Here is a 21,869-nt window from a genome sequence, read left to right on the forward strand (position 1 = left end):
ATATGCTAGGAAAAAACATCTAGGGTCTTGAGCAGCTCAAGAGGGTGCAGAGATGTTTATATATTTCGTTTTAGGGTAATTTATAGTGTATACAAGTGCACTTGCTCACATACATACACACATAATCCAAAATACATAAAGAAAACAAAACATGTTTTTTCTTAATTTTTTAATTTTTTTTAAATTTTATTTTATTTTTAAACTTTACAATATTGTATTAGTTTTGCCAAATATCGAAATGAATCCACCACAGGTATACATATGTTCCCCATCCTGAACCCTCCTCCCTCCTCCCTTCCCATACCATCCCTCTGGGTCGTCCCAGTGCACCAGCCCCAAGCATCCAGTATCGTGCATCGAACCTGGACTGGTGACTCGTTTCATACATGATATTATACATGTTTCAATACCATTCTCCCGAATCTTCCCACCCTCTCCCTCTCCCACAGAGTCCATAGACTGTTCTATAAATGTTGCCAACTCAATGATGCCTACTCAACTCAATTTAACCTATAGAGTTTGCACTAAATGAGTTTGCACTAAATGAGTGCATTTTCACATTTAATGTAATGTGTATCCCATCAAATATGAAAGCTTTTTTACTATTGAGTTGTAGCAGTTCTTTATATATTTGGGATGCTGACCCCTTATCAGATATATAATTTGCAAAAATTTTCTTCCATTCTGTACATTACCTTTTCAGCTTATTGATTTATTTTGCTGTGTAGAAGGTTTTGGTTTGATACAGTCAGTCCTACTTGTTTATTTTTGCTTTTGTGTCAGGTTTAAAAAAATCATCACCAAGACCAATGTCAAAGGGCTTCTCTCTCATATTTTCTTCTAGGAGTTTTATGATTTCAGGTATTATAGTCAAGTCTTTGATCCACTTTGAGTTGAAGCTACCAGATATCTAAATGTTTTGGTAATCCCAAAGAATTGTCAGAACAAAAGTAGGAGAATTAGCTTAATCCATTATCATCACTGGAAAAGAGTCACTTCATACATTTTGCCAAAAATATATGACTGTTTGTCTAAAACCCTCAAGTAGCAAACATTATGTGTCTAGGAAAAGTATATATTTTGATATATACATTTTTTGAGATAAAATAATTCACTTTGCAAAATGAACAAACAAAAACTTTAACACAGTTCTGTTAGCACAAATGTTCACTACACAAAATCTACAACATTGAAAACTTTGATATTTTGGGGTCCTATACCATTTGCCTTTCTGTTTTAGCTGGTAATAAAACACCAAAGGTAACCATATAGGAACCATAATTTATATAATATTTTGCTACTCTTTCAACTGTGCTTGGCACAATTCTGATTCTCTGCACTTGGCTTCACATAGAGGTCAGGTATTCATTCTCACTGTGTCTCTAATACATGGGAGCATTTAGTAAGACAAGCTGCACAGGCTTCCCTGGTGGCTCAGATGGTAAAGTGTCTGTCTACAATGCGGGAGACCTGGGTTTGATCCCTGGGTCAGGAAGATTCCCTGGAGAAGGAAATGGCAACCCACTCCAGTACTCTTGCTTAGAAAATCCCATGGATGGAGTAGCCTGAACCAGGCTACTCCATGCATGGGGTTGCAAAGAGTCAGACACGACTGAGAGACTTCACTTAACTTAATGTAGAAGTTGAAGTTGGAGGGAAAGCACTTAATGTTTCACATATTAATCTGAAAGAACTTCAAAGATCTACAGTGTTTGGTATCAATCACCTCCCCAAAACTGATAGCTCTGTTGGTAAAGAATCAGCCTGCAATGCAGGACACCCTGGTTCAATTCCTGGATCAGGAAGATCTGCTGGAGAAGGGATAGGCTACCTACTCCAGTATTCTTGGGCTTCCCTTGTGGCTCAGCTGGTAAAGAATCCACCTGCAATGCAGAGACCTGGGTTCAATCCCTGGGTTGGGAAGATCCCCTGGAAAAGGGAACAGCTACCCACTCCAGTATTCTGGCCTGGAGAATTCCATGGACTGCATAGTCCATGGGGTCACAGAGAGTTGGACACAACTGAGTGACTTTCACTTTCACCCCTCTTGTACTTGACATCTTCAGCCATTCAAGCTCATCAAGTTCTCTGACTGTGAGGTCAGAGAAGTGACTCTGGGTGGAAGAAAAACATATTTTTGTGATAAAATTGGCATAACTAACTCCTAAAGGAAAGGTAGGTATGTCCCAATAAATTGTATAATTATAGGAATGTAAAGTGATGCAGTCACTACAGAAAACAGTATGGAGGTTCCTCAAGAAACTAAAACGAGTTGCCATATGATTCAGCCATCCCGCTCATGGAAATATATCTGGAAAAAAGCAAATACTCTAATTTTAAAAGACACATGCACCCCACATCAGCACTATTTAGAATAACCAAGACGTGGAAACAACCCACGTGTCTGTCAATAGAAAACTGGCTTAAGAAGATGTCACACACACACACACACACACAACAGGATTGTCATCGTCGTGAAGTCATGAAGTCACCCAGTCATGTCCAACTCTTCGTGACCCCAGGGACTGTAGCCCACCAGGCTCCAGTCAGATAGAAAGACAAATACTATATCATATCACTTATATGTGGAATCTAAGCAATAATACAAATGCATGTATATACAAAATGGAAACAGATTCACAGACATAGAAAACAAACTTTAGGTTACCAAAGGGAAGGTGGGGGAAGGATAATTTAGGAATATATGATTAACAGAGGTGGGGGAAGGATAAATGAAGAATATATGATTAACAGATAAAAACTACTATACATGCCATAGATAAGCAATGAGGATTTACTGTATAGCTCAGGGAACTATGTTCAATATCTTATAATAACCTATAATGGAAAATAATCTGAAAACAAAGTAACTGAATCATTAGGCTATACACCTGAAACTAACACAATATTGTAAATTAACTATAGTATAGTTCAAAAAAACCTGGCCAATCTTGTTTATGAGCATCTGCAAGAAAGGAAACCCTTTAGTTTTAAGCCCATATTTATCCAGATGGAAAACATCCATGCTTATCATCCTTCCCCATGGGATATCAGATAAAAGGAAGAAACTGGGGAGGATGACATGATGGAGGATGGCCAGGCAAAGCCTGGGACAAGGGCATCTCCTCTAATTCTCATTTTCTGACAGCAAGAAAGGTGGATGAAAAATTATTTAAAGAAAAAATTTCTATAGTACAGCACTACAGGTAGCAGTAGAAGATGCTGCAAGTAGTCTAATAAATTCTTATGCTCAACCAAGAATTTAGTGATGATTGGTCTAGTGCACTGATTTCTAACCCAACGGACCACTCTCCCTCTTCTCCTGATCTCATTTTAAAGAAAAATAAAGACCAGTTCCATAGAATTCAAGCGTTAAGATTCTAGTTTTCTTAGATTGATTTATATGTATCTATTATAAATGAGGAGTGTTTGTTGCTGTTCAGATGCTAAGTCGTGTCTGACTTTTTGCAACCCCATGGATTGCATCCCACCAGGCCTCCCTGTCCTTCACTATCTTCCAGAGTTTGCTCAGATCCATGTCCATTGAGTTGGTGATGCTATCTAACCATCTCATCCTCTGCCACCTGTACTGTATTTATTGATATGACCAGTATGACCAGAAATCTACCTTATTCAATGGCAGTAGAAGGTTTCCATTTGTAACACTGATCATGACCACAACCTGTAAGAAGCAGTTATCTATGAAACTGTATGGACATATGGAAGTCAAGTAGGGGTTTTAATCTTAGAAAATGCTTCTCAGTAATATCATTACTTTGTTTAAACAATTGTTTGCCACACTGTAGCTGGGTAGAAAGCTTTGAAAATAATATAAAATATAAAGAGTTAATCTGACCACTTAAGTTACAATGGTACACCGTTCTACAAGCAGATTAACAGCCTTAACTCTCCATGTATTTGGGCAAACTAATACAGGCATGGGGCTTCCCTGGTGGCTCAGATGGTAAAGAATCCACCTGCAATGTGGGAGACCTGGGTTAGAGCCCTGGGTTCGGAAGATCCCCTGGAGGAGGGCATGGCAACCCACTTTAGTATTCTTGCCTGGAGAATCCCCATGGACAGAGGAGCCTGGCAGGTTACAATCCATGGGGTTGCAAAGAGTCGGACATGACTGAGCGACTATGCACAGCAAACAGGCAAAACAGGCATGAGACAGATACGTAATCTATAACACTAAAAATATGTGTTTATTTTGAATTATCTCCCACACTTCCCATTATATGAAGTAAAAATATTATGAAAAACTTACCATGTCTGTATCTGAGACAGGGCCAAAACTGGTCACATAGATGTTAGTGAAGACTTCGGTAATACTGTCTGGTATGAGAAAAAGAGATTGAATATAGATATTATATTATGATAACCAGAGCGAGAGAAGTGGTCAAGAGTATGGCATGGTAAGAAAGTTCTGTGATAATCGGGAATATTGCTGTTTGCTTTCTTTTCAACGTTCACAACCAACAAATATAGCTATATGGCTTAATTATTCCCTAGGGTCTCACAGTCCTAAATGCTAAATTAAATTATGACAGCCTTTTGTTTTCAGCTCAGAATGGTTTCTCAGAAACTATCTTAAATGTACCAGTATGGAAAATAAAATACACTTACTATCCTTACTGTTTGATACAGTCCTAAAATTGATCATTAAACCAAATATTTCAGATAGTATTTCATGATAGTAGAGATTTAGTTTGTAGACTGTAAACTACTGTATCTTCTCAATAACGCACAAACACATTGATAATCACTATAAACAAACATAATTCATATTAATATAAAAAGGTTTATCATTCAGTGACACAAAAAAGCAAATAACATTCCTTAATCACAAGGATTACTTCCAAAAAAGATTGCTTTTAAATGTATTTAAGAATGCCTGAACTGCTAAAATTAAATTGAATTAGATTTGGAAGTTATGTAACTTATAAAGTGTAGCATAATTAGCTGGATTGCTCTGCTAAACAGGTGATTTAGATTTCTGATTTTCAAATAAGCCAAATGGCGATGGGGGAAAGCTCAAAGTAAAAAATTAAAAATAAAGCCCTTTCAATATTCTTACAAGAAAAAAATTACATCATTAATTTCTACCATCATGAACTTAATGCCTTAACTGCTAAGTGACAAATGTGTAACTCTACACAAACAATATCATGAAATATTTTAACATTATACTGGACATTAATTCACAACCATAAGACAGCAATTAGGATATAGTATCTACTAAAGCAAAAGAATTTTGAAATAACAGAGTAGCCTGAACGTTTACTCTTCAAAGGTCTTAACATATAATAACTGCATGACAAATCTGTGAGATAGAGTCTCTGCTATCATCCCAATACACTTAAATACTGACATATGGATAGTTAAGGAAATGTGCCCCACGACGCACACTTTGTAGAGTAGACATAGTCAGGTTTTAGGACGCATGCAATCTGTTCCTGAGCACTCAAGGTAAACAAAGTATTGGATCTCAGTCAAGAATTAATTTAAAACTGTTTTCTTATTAATGACATATTCTACTCTCCACAATACTCTGTGCCAAAGCATAGTATGGTGTTCCAGATAAATATATTCATTCAACTTTGTTATTTTATATACTATTTTATTCCAAAAAATGGTACTCATGAAATTTTGTTTTGAAACTCATCTATAAAGTTAATTCTCAGCTGTCACCTGCCCCCAAATATCTGTACAGGGTCTGTTCCATAGCTATACAATTTGTGCTCAGAAGAGTCCTGTGCTTGGTCTAATGTTCTCTTTCCACTTCCCTGAAATTCTTAATTATATTCTGAATAAAGCACCCTACATTTTCATCCTGGACTGGGTCTCACAACTTATATAGCTGGTCCTGGGTCTGACTTATATATGTTTTTTCCTCTTACTCATACCAAATCAATCATACTCTCACATTTACTCAAACAACTGAATAAAATTTTAGTCGTTATAGATATTGACTTAAAATGTACTAGAGGAGAGAAATTAAAATGTTAAGGTAGTCTTTACCCAAATATAGGCAAATGGAAGTATTCTCCTCAGTCTGGAGTTGTTAAGTTAGAAAAGAGTGATGATAAAAATACATGAAAATATTCATGCTAAGAATATGAAAGAATACCCACTTACACACCACATGACAAGTAAAAAGTAAGGTAGAATATGGTCATCCTAATGAATGCAATGAGGTGCCTACTAAGAATATAAAGAGAAAAAAATAAAATTACCTTCAAAGCTCTAAGCAGTAAAAGAAACACCTCAAGACACAGAACACAGGTATACAAAGTTGCCCTAAAGAAAATGATTTCAAAGTTCGTAGACTTCATAAACATAGATAAAGAACATATGCATTGCAAGGGATATTCTCCTGTTAAGCATATTCGCAAAAAGTAGAGGAAAATAAAGTGTCCCGAAAACTAGAGACTAGTCTTCAAAGGCAGCTTACACCCCTGTGAAGAAATGAGTTATGCAGTCACTGCTGCTAAGAAATCCAGTAATCTGAGGTATGGAACAGTAACTGAAGTTAGAGACTTGGGAGCCATCAGTAAAATAAAAAATGTGTGCAGTGACCAGCTTGGAGAGAGGGGATTTCTAGAAGAGGAAAAGGCTGGAGTGATTTTATATACTCTTTGAGAAGCTTGATTGTGAAAGAGAAGGGGACTCTAGCAACAGGGGAAGGTGGGGGAACTGGAGAGACAGTTTTTTGCTTGCTGGTTTAAGGTAGAAGATAGTTAAGCATCTGCCAATGCAGACAGAAGGGACTAAGGGAGCAGCTGAATTTTTAGGAGACAAGATCAATAAAAGAGAAATATTCCTGGGTAAGCGTGTAATGCATTCATTAAAAAGGCTCACAATATATACACGGAGGGAAGGAGGAGGGACTATCCTTAATTATGTCAAGTGAGAAGAGTGTTGAAATAAATGGAAGTAGGTTTTCAGGTCTAGAGGCAGGAAAGTTCCTGGAGAGGAGAGAAATTCCGAGTTACGTGCAAAATATTGTTTCCATCACTTTTACTAAAATAAATGATGATTCCAAGTCAAAAATTTGATAGTTTAAATAATTACATTAACAACATTTACAATAGTATACATCCATAGAAGACCAATGGAGCATCTGCTGCCAGTCCTTTGTCCATATTCTCTTGACAATCATGATTCCTTGCCATGCTGGGCTGTTCTGGTGCAAGCTTCTGTGATTCTCTCCTTGAGGGCTTTCCCTGGCTGCACAAGGCAGAAAGGAATTGCAGAAAAGTCTGTGCTCCTGGGAAGAGCCATCAACAAATGACTGATGAGTTGGAGGAAATATAATTCAACTTGATCTCTCTCTCAATGGACACAACTCTCAGGCATGCTCTACACCATTTCCCAGATGACCTCCATGGGATGAAACCCCAACTGTACTCAGCAGTAACCTGCTCATGATGGTACCCTGCTTTGGCTGTCCTCCCTGGACATTTTGTCCTTCAGCTAGTGTCTGTTGATATCACTTCCCAAATGATTGTGTACCAAATATCATTCACTTACTCTAAGAAGAAAAGACAATAATAATTAAGGACTTGGGAAAGATATTAGTTGTATTAAAATATATTAATTAATTGGAGCTAATCATCCAAACAACAAGCTCTACTGTCTTCACCCCTGTAATTTTGATATTAATGGTAATATTAAGTAGTATGTGAGCTCACAATACAAAAAGTAAAATCAAACTGTAGATGACATCTCTTCAGAAAGATCAAGATGCTAATAATTTTGCTCACTGTGTAGCACGAATAGACTGTCACGCACATGTTTTAAGACAAGTTAGTCATTGCTGTGTTTTGCTTTACTCTCAGCAACAACAAAGACACTGTGCTTCCTGGGATTATTCCCAAAACACCTACACGTGCCATTTGTCATCAGTCAAGTTTGTTCAAGTCAACGAATACTTTCTAAGTTATTTTTGTTTACATGGCACTTACTGTTCCTATTCAAAGTTGGAAACATTGAATCTGATAATATTATTCGTTACCATTCTACCACAAAAGAATTGCTGCTCCTTACCCAAAATCTTCCTCCCAGTAGACACTCAACACATGTTTGATAAATACAGTGCCCATAAAATCAGAAAGAGTTAAGAAGAAGAATAAAATCAGTATGAACTGTGTTTTCATACAATCACTTTTCATGGTATTTTTAAGTTTTGGTCTTTGATTCCTTGTGATGATTTGGAAACATGAAACATAAACATATATTGAATACATGAAATTTCCTCTCAGTATGAGATTCCTGATGCTTTAAAATTTTTGAATTTTTATATATTCTGTTTGTTCTTCTAGTTTGTTTATCTATCTTTTATTTTTTATTTTTATTTATCTTTTATCTTTTATTTTTCCTCCTAATGAAAATGCATTGATTTAAAAAGTATAGCCCATCTGGGGATCCCAAACAAGAATCAAAGGCTTCCCTGGTGGCTCAGATGGTAAAGAATCCACTGCAATATGGGAGACCCAGGTTCGATCCCCATGTCAGAAAGATCCCCTAGAGAAGGGTATGGCTACCCACTCCAGTATTCTTGCCTGGAGAATTCCAAGGACAAAGAAGCTTGGAGGGCTACAGTCCATGGGATTGCAAAGAGCCAGACATGACTGAGAGTCTAACACTAGCACACTTAAACAAGATCAAGTTGCCTATATGTTTATGGACAGGATACAAAGTCCTCAAAGGATAAACTAAACATACCCCATCATGACAGTCACTGATTAGGGGTTTCAAATCAATCTGATTTTGATATCACTGGAGAGTTTATCTATCCTCGACAGGATTTGGGACTGTTCTGGTCCTTAGAACCACTGTCAGGTAGAAGATTTGTCTCTCTCTTTGAAATGTCTTCCTTCGATATATAATGATTCAGCTTACTCTTGTGAGGAAGCTGAAGACATTCTTCTCTCCCCAAAGCACTAGTAAAAGAAACCAAAGAAAAAAAGGAAGAGGAGAATGAATGCACATTGATTCTCATGGATTTAGTCGGACCGTTTGGTTCAATTAACAAATAGCTACTCAGGGCTTACTAAGTACAGTTCAGAGACATCCCCTGCCTGACAGACAAGGGAGAGAATGTTTCCCAAGGGAGGCTGGTTAGTGGTACCAGGAGCAATTTATGTTCCTCAAGGTTATGTTGGGACTCTGACAAGGGAAAAAATGAAGAATTCTCTAAGTTCTCACTTCTGCTACTACATGTTAGATTCTCTTATGAGGAGCTCCTAGTGTTCCATCCCATACCAAGTTGTTAAGAATGGCATACAGAGCACATCAGATGCCCTAGAACCCTAAGAGGTCAAAGTGCAGCCTGAGCACAGGTTATTAAAGATCTAGTGTCCCTGGGTTAGTTAGAAACATGGAGATTATTAATCACCAACTCAAAATCCTAAATTGTTCTCTAAGTACTAATAGAAACCAGCTTACCAACTAAGTTATGAGAATTTATAAACTATGCTGATATAAATTTATATTTTGCTCCCCCAATACATAATAAAAATAAATATTCTCATGCACAATATATAATGGGAACTCCCCAATGACTCAGCAATGGATTCTTTAGAATCCACCTGCATTGCAGGAGCTTCAGGAAATGCAAGTTTGATCTCTGGGTCAGGAAGATCGGGACTAACAACCCACTCCAGTATTCTTGCCTGGAGAATTCCATGGACAGAGGAGCCTGGCGGGATACAGTCCATGGGACTGCAAAGAGACAAGACTGAAGCGACTGAGAACACATGTAAGCCAACATATAATAAGGATAAACTTTTACCTTTTTAACATAAAGAATTATTTTATAAATCAACATAAATGGAGTATTCTTAATGCATTAAGGACTACAAATCATATATATGTATACATATTGTATATATATTTCTAATACAAGGGATTCAAAGAATTTCCCTATTCATTTTCTTTACTATAAAATAAGGTGCTTAAGTTAAAGTATGCTAGTTGATTTTTTCCTTTATGACCTTTTCACCATCCTCACAGAACACTGCTGTGGACAGCGATATTTTCATTTACTCTGCAAAATAATTTTGCAGTTCTTTTTACTACTGTGTAGAAAGAAAGTATTTAAATGTAATAGAAGTACAGACATTGAAAATACAATTTCAAAGGCTCATGTAGGCCATGACTTCAAATATTCAAAATTCTGCCTCCTCTGTTTCTAGACTTGGTAAAAGACACCATCATTTTGCCAATTGTCAAACTTATAGTCTCAGTCTGAACTTCTTCCTCATATTCAGCATTTTAATTGCTGACCAGGTCCTGCTGACTCTATCCTACAGTTCTTGACTTTTCTTCCCCTCTCCATCCTCACTGGCAATGACATTTGGAATGGCCTCTTCAAGCTTTGCTGCTTCTAGTCTCACCAACTCCTATATAGCCTCCATGACACTACTAGTAAAAAAATATGTGATGTCTCTTCTCTGATCAAAATTTTCCTCAAAGACTACCCTTTCCCCAAAGACCGAGTTTGAAAACCATGGCATAGCACATCAGCTCTTTCATGATCTTTGTCATCTTTCCAATTGACCCAATCTTGCCCCACATGGTGTATCTCAGCCATAACCATACTCAATTTCATGTCATCTTCTTTCAGGTTTTTTGGGGGTGGGGGGGATAACTTGCTTTTTCCACTATATAAAATTGTTGTTGTTTAGTCACCAAGTCATTTCAGACATATTTGTGACTCTGAGATGGATTGTCAGGCTTCTCTGTCCATGGGATTTTCCAGGCAAGAATGATGAAGTGGGTTGCCATTTCCTTCTCTAGGGCATCTTCCTGACCCAAGGATGGAACTCATGTCTCCTGAGTTTCCTGCATTGGCAGGTGGGTTCTTTATAGCTGAGCCACTGGGGGAGCCTTCTATATAAAATGTCCTCTCATTTAAACCTTGTTCTTAAAAAATAAACTCGAATAACACTTTCTTTATAAAGTTGTCCTTGCCATCCTGGGGTATTTAATAACCTTTCTGTTGGTTCCAGAAGCTTTTATGTCTTCAAATGAAACATTCAAATCATATTGTAACTTCTAATTCATGAGGAGTTGTTACATTGCTATGTGTTTTCCCACTCTACCAATGACCCAACAGCTCCCAACAGTTTGTTCTATATAAATAATATGGACCTACATAGAGCATCAGAAAATGATAATCACAGAAGATTATGATCAAGGATCAGTCAGTTCAGTCACTCAGTCGTGTCCGACTCTTTGCGACCCCATGAATCGCAGCACGCCAGGCCTGCCTGTCTATCACCAACTCCCGGAGTTCACTCAGACTCACGTCCATCGAGTCAGTGATGCCATCCAGCCATCTCATCCTCTGTCGTCCCCTTCTCCTCCTGCCCCCAATCCCTCCCAGCATCAGAGTCTTTTCCAATGAGTCAACTCTTCGCATGAGGTGGCCAAAGTACTGGACTTTCAGCTTTAGCATCATTCCTTCCAAAGAAATCCCAGGGCTGATCTCCTTCACAATGGACTGGTTGGATCTCCTTGCAGTCCAAGGGACTCTCAAGAGTCTTCTCCAACACCACAGTTCAAAAGCATCAATTCTTTGGTGCTAAGCCCTCTTCACAGTCCAACTCTCACATCCATACATGACCACAGGAAAAACCATAGCCTTGACTAGATGGACCTTTGTTGGCAAAGTAATGTCTCTGCTTTTCAATATGCTATCTAGGTTGGTCATAACTTTCTTTCCAAGGAGTAAGTGTCTTTTAATTTCATGGCTGTATTCACTATCTGCAGTGATTTTGGAGCCCCAAAAAATAAAGTCTGATACTGTTTCCACTGTTTCCCCATCTATTTCCCATGAAGTGATGGGACCGGATGCCATGATCTTCATTTTCTGAATGTTGAGCTTTAAGCCAACTTTTTCACTCTTTACTTTCACTTTCATCAAGAGGCTTTTTAGTTCCTATGACACCACCATTATGGCAGAAAGTGAAGAGGAACTAAAAAGCCTCTTGATGATCAAGGATAATGCCATATAAATTCTGCCATACTCAAATATGAGATAAAGTATTATCTTTACACCTATGGATAACCTGGGATAAATTACACGTAGGAAAATTATCATGATGGTAGACTCCAGAATTAAATTAATTATAAATGGAGAAAAATTAAGGCAAGTTTTCCAATTTAGATGTTAAAAGCATAAAAATCATTTTCTTTCATTTCTAATAGAGTTCAGTTCTCATAGTCAACAATCCAGTATTTTTCATCTACAACATCCTAAAGGTAAATGCATGAAGAGACTTGTTGGCAGTACTACAAACTTTTGCTGTCTTTCCCTGAATCTCTTGAAAAGTGAAAGTGAAAGTCACTCAGTTGCGACCCCATGGACTATACAGCCCATGGAATTCTCTAGGTCAGAATACTGGAGCTGATAGCCTTTCCCTTCTCCAGGGGATCTTCCCAACCCAGGGATCTAACCCAGGTCTCCCACATTGCAGGCAGATTCTTTACCCAGTTGAGCCACAGTGAATCTCTTGGATCAGCTTCAGAAAGAAACTCTGTACTTATAAAATGGAGCTTATTGATATTCTAATTTGATGATAGTATCAATGTCTTCTTAAAAATAAATTTGGTCTACATTAGTATAACAGGAAAAAAGAAATCTCCTAAAGTAATTAACTTCATCACCCATGACTGGAATGCTGTTTCCTGACAGTGTGTGCTTTGGAAAATGTTATGATTACTCTACACCTAACATATAATTAGGAACTTTTAGAAACTTATATAGCAACCCTTTAGTACTTGTCCTATCACTTGAATTCCCATTGTGTGATAATAAAAGGAACTTATCACCTATTAAGCATTTACTATATGCATGGACTGGGTTAAATTTTTATATATATTTTCATGATCACCCTGTGAACTGTGCATAATTATATTCATTTTACCTCATCTAAATTCAACAGCTACTTAGAGAGAGAATTATACTCAGACACTTTTTTCTGACTTAAAAATTCCATGCTAATAACCATTCCAATAATAAAATGCCATTCAAAAACCAATGAAACAATTTTCAATTTAATTTAAGATTGTTTGATATCTTGAGTAGTGCCAGTAGACTCACATCTTATATGCATTTATTACACACTTGTCATGTACCAGTCTCAAGTTACACATTTGAGGAAATATAATAATGTATTAAAAAATATAAGGAAACCTACCCGTTAAATAGTCAGTGCTACTTTTACAAAATATAAAGTCATTTCAACTTTTTATTGTATCATATATATGATAGAATATATGTTTCATATTAGTATGTATACATACTTACATTTATATATACATGTGTGCATGATTTGGGTATGTGTGTGTGTTTGTATGTGTATATATATATATATATACACACACACACACATATATATACACGCATATATATATATATATGGCTTCTCTTGTAGCTCAGTCTGTAAAGAATCTGCCTGCAGTGCAGGAGACCCAGGTTCAATTCCTGGGTTGGGAAAATCACCTGGAGAAGGAAATGGCGACCCACTCCAGTATCCTTGCCTGGAAAATCTCACAGACAGAGGAGCCTGGTGGGCTGCAGTCCATGGGTTCACAAAGAGTCAGGCACGACTGAGCGACTAACACTTACTTACATATATATATATATATACAAAATATGTTGGTGTGTGTATATATGTGAGTGTGTGATATATGTATATATTTATGTATATGTATGTAAGCACACCAATATATAAATTTTGGTGTTGAACTGCCCCATATTTAAATCAAAAGCCTTATATCATTCTATCTTAAATCTGTAACTTTTCTAAAATTAACTTTTACTGGAGTATAACTTCTGAAGAGGGCTACATGTAAAAAGATACTGAGACATTGATAAATAAATTTTCTTTCTTTACTCCTTTCTTCCTGTTTCTCTTCCTTCAGATCAGATCAGATCAGATCAGTCGCTCAGTTATGTCCGGTAATTGAGTAGATTGTTACACTGCATATCTATGTAACAACACATAGATAAAAGACATATAAAGGACATAATATGTAGTCATCGTGATCTTAGAGAGGAAATAAACAGGTAAAGAGATGATTGTCCATGAAGCATGTATAAACAATAAAGATAATCAAATATGCTAAGCTGTGGTGTCAGGAGGTAGAAGGTGGCTGAAGGTATGAAGATCAGTGAGTCAAAACTGGGAAGCTGGAGAAGGCTTCATGAGCTATCCTTTTATTTATAGTATATGATTCTTTCTAAATTTTTAAAAAATTTTAAATTGCTTTATTTTGCACTCAGAATCTTTCCCTTCTATCATTTCAACTCATTCCCCATGGTTTCAACTCATTTCTCATGGTCTTACAGTTATATGCTTCACAGCTGAATTCTACCAAAAATTTAAAGAGGTAACACCTATCTTACTCCAACTCTTCCAGAAAGTTGCAGAGGAAGGTAAACTTCTGAACTCATTATATGAGGCCACCATCACCCTAATACCAAACCCAGACAAAGATGCCACAAAAAGAGAAAACTACAGGCCAATATCACTGATGAACATAGATGCAAAAATCCTTAACAAAATTCTAGCAAACAGAATCCAACAACATATTAAAAAGGTCATACATCATGACCAAGTGGGCTTTATCCCAGGAATGCAAGGATCCTTTAATATCCACAAATTAAACAGTGTAATACACCACATTAACAAATTGAAAGATAAAAACCATATGATTATCTCAATAGATACAGAGAAAGCCTTTTACAAAATTCAACATTCATTTATGATAAAAACCCTCCAGAAAGCAGGAATAGAAGGAACATACCTCAACATAATAAAAGCTGTATATGACAAACCCATAGCAAACATTATCCTCAATAGTGAAAAATTGAAAGCATTTCCCCTAAAGTCAGGAATAAGACAAGGGTGCCCACTCTCACCATCACTATTCAACATAGTTTTGGAAGTTTTGCCCACAACAATCAGAGAAGAAAAAGATATAAAGGGAATCCAGATTGGAAAAGAAGAAGTAAAACTCTCACTGTTCGCAGATGACATAATCCTCTACACAGAAAACCCTAAAGACTCTAGCAGAAAATTACTAGAGTTAATCAATGAATACAGTAAAGTTGCAGGCTATAAAATTAACACACAGATCCCTTGCATCCTACACACTAATAATGAGAAAACAAAAAGAGAAATTAAGGAAACAATTCCATTCACCATTGCATCAAAAAGAATAAAATACTTAGGAATAAATCTACCTAAAGAAACAAAAGACCTATATATAGAAAACTATAAAACACTGATGAGAGAAATAAAAGATGACACAAACAGATGGAGAAATATACCATGTTCATGGATTGGAAGAATCAATATAGTGAAAAAGTATACTACCCAAAGCAATCTATAGATTCAGTGTAATCCCTATCAAGCTACCAATGGTATTTTTCAGAGAACTAGAACAAATAATTTCACAATCTGTATGGAAATTAAAAAAACCTCAAATAGCCAAAGCAATCTTAAGAAAGAAGAATGGAACTGGAGGAATCAACCTGCCTGACTTCAGGCTATACTACAAAGCTACAGTCATCAAGACAGTATGGTACTGGCACAAAGACAGAAATATAGATCAACAGAACAAAATAGAAAGCCCAGAGATAAACCCACACACCTATGAACACGTTATCTTTGACAAAGGAGGCAAGAATATACAACAGAGAAAAGACAATCTCTTTAACAAGTGGTGCTGGGAAAACTGGTCAACCACTTGTAAAAGAATGAAACTAGAACACTTTTTAACACCATACACAAAAGTAAACTCAAAATGCATTAAAGATCTAAACATAAGACCAGAAACTATAAAACTCTTAGAGGAAATCAGGCAAAACACTCTCTGACATAAATCACAGCAGGATCCTCTATGACCCACCTCCCAGAATATTGGAAATAAAAGCAAAAATAAACAAATGGGACCTAATTAAACTTAAAAGCTTTTGCACACAAAGGAAACTATAAGCAAGGTGAAAAGACAGGCTTCAGAATGGGGGAAAACAATAGCAAATGAAGCAACTGACAAAGAATTAATCTCAAAAATACACAAGCAACTCCTGCAGCTGAATTCCAGAAAAATAAATGACCCAATCAAAAAATGCGCCAAAGAACTAAACAGACATTTCTCCAAAGAAGACATACAGATGGCTAACAAACACATGAAAAGATGCTCAACATCACTCATTATCAAAGAAATGCAAATCAAAGCCACAAAGAGGTACCATCTCATGCCGGTCAGAATGGCTGCTATCAAAAAAATCTACAAACAATAAATGCTGGAGAGGGTGTGGAGAAAAGGGAACCCTCTTACACTGTTGGTGGGAATGCAGACTAGTACAGCCACTATGGAGAACAGTGTGGAGATTTCTTAAAAAACTGGAAATAGAACTGCCATATGACCCAGCAATCCTACTGCTGGGCATACACACTGAGGAAACCAGAATTGAAAGAGACACGTGTACCCCAATGATCATCGCAGCACTGTTTATAATAGCCAGGACATGGAAGCAACCTAGATGTCCATCAGCAGATGAATGGATAAGAAAGCTGTGGCACATATACACAATGGAGTATTACTCATCCATTAAAAAGAATACATTTGAATCAGTTCTAATGAAGTGGATGAAACTGGAACCTATTATACAGAGTGAAGTAAGCCAGAAAGAAAAACACCAGTACAGTATTCTAATGCATATATATGGAATTTAGAAAGATGGTAATGATAACCCTGTATACGAGACAGCAAAAGAGACACTGATGTACAGAACAGTCTTTTGGACTCTGTGGGAGAAGGCGAGGGTGGGATGATCTGAGAGAATAGCATTGAAACATGTATATTATATGTGAAACAGATCACCAGTCCAGGTTTCATGCATGAGACAGGGTGCTCAGGGCTGGTGCACTGGTATTACCCAGAGGGATGGGATGGGGAGAGAGGTGGGAGGAGGGTTCAGGATGGGGAACACATGTACACCCATGGCTGATTCATGTCAATATAGGGCAAAAATCACTACAATATTGTAAACTAATTGGCCTCCAATTAAAATAAATTAATTAATTTCAAAATAAATAAATAAAAATTTTAAAATTGCTTTATTTTGCACCCAGAATCTTTCCCTTCTATCATTTCAACTCATTTCTCATGGTTTCAACTAATTTCTCATGATCTTACAGTTACAAGTAAACTAGTAAATAGATAAATAAATTTAATGATTATTAACTCTTATGATAGGCACTTTGATGCAATTATAGGAGATCTTGACTTCTAATTAAGGAGAAATTCTAAGACTACAGCATAGGTTTTAGACTTCAAAGTGAGGACAGAAATGTAGCAGAAAGCACTTAACAAAAAAGATTCACTGGTTGCAGGAGATAAATGAAAGGTTGAACAAAAAATGATAACTATGAAATTACATTGATGATAGAAATCTCTAGTGGTCTCTCAAAACTGTTTTGACTGCTACACCTACATCTGCAGAAAGCACTCAATTTAATGCAAATTCTCTTCTGAATCAATACATTGTTTTACTTTGTTCTAGATCTTTCCCTGAATCCTAACTATGTTTACATATTTTTCAGAACATTAAAATATTTTTTTATTTTAGACATTTACTACTAAAGAAGTAGAGATATGAGAAAAATTTTTACAGTCAAAATTTTTAAAGTCATAATATTTGAAAAGAAATATATATGTATATGTATATTTGCAAGACTAATGCATGAAAAACTGAACTTTCAAGGACAGTGATTACAGACCATATTTGAAATAAAAAATTAAATCTACTTTTTATTAATCTATAGTATACCTTTGATTGGGCTTTCCCCATGACTCAGCAGTAAAGAATCTGCCTGCAATGGAAGTTTGATCCCTGGATTGAAATGATCCCCTGGAGGAGGAAATGGCAACCCACTCCAGTATTCTCACCTGGAGAATTCCATGCACAGAGGAGCCTGGCAGGCTACTGTCCATAGGGTCGCAGAGCTGGATATGACTGAAGTGACTTGGCATGGGCAGACATACTTTTAATTTCTCAGGTTTGATCATATCTCTTTTATAAAATATTTCATGTAAATATTCACTTTGCTTCATTTCATTTTTGATTTACATTTAAATTTTATCTTTTTTTCCTTCTCTGCTCTCATACACTGTTGTGAGTAGTTAATTTCCCCTACTGTCCTAAATTCAGTTTCCAGCACCATTTCCAATAAATGTATTTGTGATATAAACTTGTGGTTTTGATATATTTGGGGTTTTACCAGAAAATGATTCCTACTCTTGTCTACCCTTTCTTGTTCTTGCCATTCCCGCTAGACTTTTAAACTGTTGCTGCAGCTCTCCAGGCAGTTTTAAAAGGCAGCTGTGATATGAATACAACCCCAGCTCATAGATCAGAAAAATTCACCCCATGTTTCCCTTCATTGAGCTCACAACATGGGAGTCTCAGCCTTTTGCTCTAAGGGCAGAGAATCATTGATAAATGAACCTTTATACCTCATGCAAGAAAAACACATCCAGTTTATATTTACAGGGACAGATATAGCTAAAGCAACATATTAAAAAGTGCCCTGATACTCCTTTCACCCAGTTCTCCCATTTGTAAGGAGCTGATATATGCAGAGTACATCATGAGAAACGCTGGACTGGCAGAAACATAAGCTGGAATCAAGATTGCCCAGAGAAATATCAATAACCTCAGATATGCAGATGACACCACCCTTATGGTAGAAAGTGAAGAGGAACTCAAAAGCCTCTTAATGAAAGTGAAAGTCGAGAGTGAAAAAGTTGGCTTAAAGCTCAACATTCAGAAAACGAAGATCATGGCATCCGGTCCCATCACTTCATGGGAAATAGATGGGGAAACAGTGGAAACAGTGTCAGACTTTATTTTATTGGGCTCCAAAATCACTGCAGATAGTGACTGAAGCCATGAAATTAAAACACGCTTGCTGCTTGGAAGGAAAGTTATGACCAACCTAGGTAGCATATTCAAAAGCAGAGACATTACTTTGCCAACAAAGGTCCGTCTAGTCACGGCTATGGTTTTTCCTGTGGTCATGTATGTATGTGAGAGTTAGACTGTGAAGAAGGCTGAGCGCCAAAGAATTGATGCTTTTGAACTGTGGTGTTGGAGAAGACTCTTGAGAGTCCCTTGGACTGCAAGGAGATCCAACCAGTCCATTCTGAAGGAGATCAGCCCTGGAATTTCTTTGGAGGGAATGATGCTGAAGCTGAAACTCCAGGACTTTGGCCACCTCATGCTAAGAGTTGACTCATTGGAAAAGACTCTGATGCTGGGAGGGATTGGGGGCAGGAGGAGAAGGGGACGACAGAGGATGAGATGGCTGGATGGCATCACTGACTCGATGGACTTAAGACTGAGTGAACTCCAGGAGTTGGTGATGGACAGGGAGGCCTGGCGTGCTGCGATTCATGGGGTCACAAAGAGTCGGACACAACTGAGTGACTGAACTGAACTGAACTGACACTACGTTTCTGAACTTTATTTACAACTGTTGGGTCTCAGTAGTTTGCTTATTTTTGTGACTCACTGATTATGATCAAAAAAAAAAAAAAACAGAAATACTAAGTAAGCTATGTAATTTATTTTTCCTTTGGTCCTCCCAGAAATAATAATGTTTGCCTCTTTTCTCAGTGTGAAAGTTTTATAACACCCATCTGTAAATGTTCACAAGAATATAAATCTGATACAGAAATGAAATATATTATTTCCAGAAAGTATCGTGGCAGTCCTCTTTAGTTTTGAAGAATATATCACCACATAAAAAGAAGAACCAAGACCTCTTTGGGGGTTCAGAAGAACTGAGCCCAGGAAAGGAAAATTTTGGACAGACTTTTTAGACTTACTTAGTGAGGCAATTTCGTCCATGTCCATTGACTGTACAGCACCTGTCTCTGTATGGCCAGAGAACAATAAAGCCAGAGTATTACTAAGGCTGCATAAGAAGAGGGACCATTTTCTGCAATCAAGAAGGTTGTGGTGAACCATATTGATCTTGGTGAATGCCTGGAGCAGAGTGCCTGGATCAGATAATTTAATGGGGAGTGAAGAGGGAGGCCAGACCTAGACCAGGCTGTAAAGTAAAAGAAGACACTCTCTGAAAGGTAATATTATCTTTTCATGCCTTACTGTTTTCTCTGACCAGAAGAGCTGTCTCCTTACCCCTCAAAGGCTCAAAAGCCATTTATTTAGCACCAACTGAGTACGTGTCATTTTTGCAGTGCTGTGGAGACTTACAAATTCTTTGTGCAGGTTACAAACACTTATAAGTGAGTTCAATGTCTTTTATAAGTGTAAAAAAAAGCCACAAATTGTAAAATAATCATTGCTAATCAGTCACTAAGGTGTCTGTGTGCGACTCTTTGCAACCTCATGGACTTCAGCACTCTAGGCTTCCTTGTCTTTCACTATATCCTGGAGTTTGCTCAAACTCATGTCCATTGACTTGGTCATACCATCCAACCATCTTAATACTTAATGAAATTCTTGCTGATGCTTTGAGTAAAACCTTGTAATTATCTTTGACTTTTTTCTTTCTTTTTTTTTTCTGGAATGGGTGAATTTAACTCAGATGACCATTATATCTACTACTGTGGGCAAGAATCCCTTAGGAGAAAAAATGGAATAGCCATCAGAGTCAACAAAGGAGTCCGAAATGCAGTACTTGGATGTAATCTCAAAAATGACAGAATGATATTTGTTCATTGCCAAGGCAAACCATTCAATATCACAGTAATCCAAGTCTATGCCCCAACCAGGAATGCTGAAGAAGATGAAGTTGAATGGTTCACAATACCTTTTAGAACTAACACCTAAAAAAGATGTCCTTTTCATTATAGGGCACTGCAATGTAAAAGTAGAAAGTCAAAAAATACCTGGAGTAACAGGAAAATTTGGCCTTGGAGAACAGAATGAAACAGGGCAAAGGCTAATAGAGTTTTGCCAAAAGAACGCATTGGTCATAGCAAACATACTCTTCCAACAACCCAAGAGAAGACTCTATTCATGAACATCACCAGATGGTAAATACCGAAATCAGATTATATTCTTTGCAGCCAAAGGTGGATAAGCTCTATACAGTCAGCAAAAACAAGACCGGGAACTGATTGTGGATCAGATCATGAACTCCTTATTGCCAAATTCAGACTGAAATTGAAGAAAGTAGGTAAAACCACTAGACCATTCAGGTATGACCTAAATCAAATTCCTTACGATTACAGAGTGGAAGTGAGAAATAGATTCAAGGGATTAGATCTGATAGACAGAGTGCCTGAAGAACTATGGACAGAGGTCTGTGACTTGCACAGGAGACAGGTTTCAAGATCATCCCCAAGAAATAGAAAGGCAAAAAAGCAAAGTGGCTGTCTGAGGAGGCCTTACAAATAGCTGTGAAAAGAAGAAAAGCGAAAAGCAAAGGAGAAAAGGAAAGATATATCCATTTGAATGCAGAGTTCCAAAGAATAGCAAGGAGAGATAAGAAAGCCTTCCTCAGTGATCAATGCAAAGAAATAGAGGAAAACAACAGAATGGGAAAAACTAGAGATCTCTTCAAGAAAATTAGAGATACCAAGGGACAATTTCATGCAAAGATGGGCTCAATAAAGGATAGAAATGGTATGCACCTAACAGAAGTAGAAGATGTTAAGAACAGGTGGCAAGCATACACAGAGGAACTATGCAAAAAAGATCTTCATGACCCAGATAATCGTGATGGTGTGATCACTCACCTAGAGCCAGACATCCTGCAATGTGAACTCAAGTGGGCCTCAGAAAGCATCACTATTGAAAGCTAGTAGAG

At 37.2% G+C, this 21,869-nt stretch overlaps 1 protein-coding gene across 3 annotated transcripts in view; it reads right to left on the reverse strand.

Moving 5' to 3' along the window:
- GABRA2 (gamma-aminobutyric acid type A receptor subunit alpha2) overlaps window positions 1-21,869 on the reverse strand; it is a 147,163-nt gene that overhangs the window by 86,463 nt on the left and 38,831 nt on the right. For all 3 annotated transcript variants that reach the window (XM_024993020.2, XM_024993019.2, NM_174541.2), the window contains 1 exon segment: window positions 4,271-4,338. In XM_024993020.2, coding sequence (XP_024848788.1) covers window positions 4,271-4,338 — 68 coding nt within the window.

Source organism: Bos taurus, chromosome 6 (assembly GCF_002263795.3).
Source record: "Bos taurus isolate L1 Dominette 01449 registration number 42190680 breed Hereford chromosome 6, ARS-UCD2.0, whole genome shotgun sequence".
In the NCBI taxonomy this organism is placed as follows: domain Eukaryota; kingdom Metazoa; phylum Chordata; class Mammalia; order Artiodactyla; family Bovidae; genus Bos; species Bos taurus.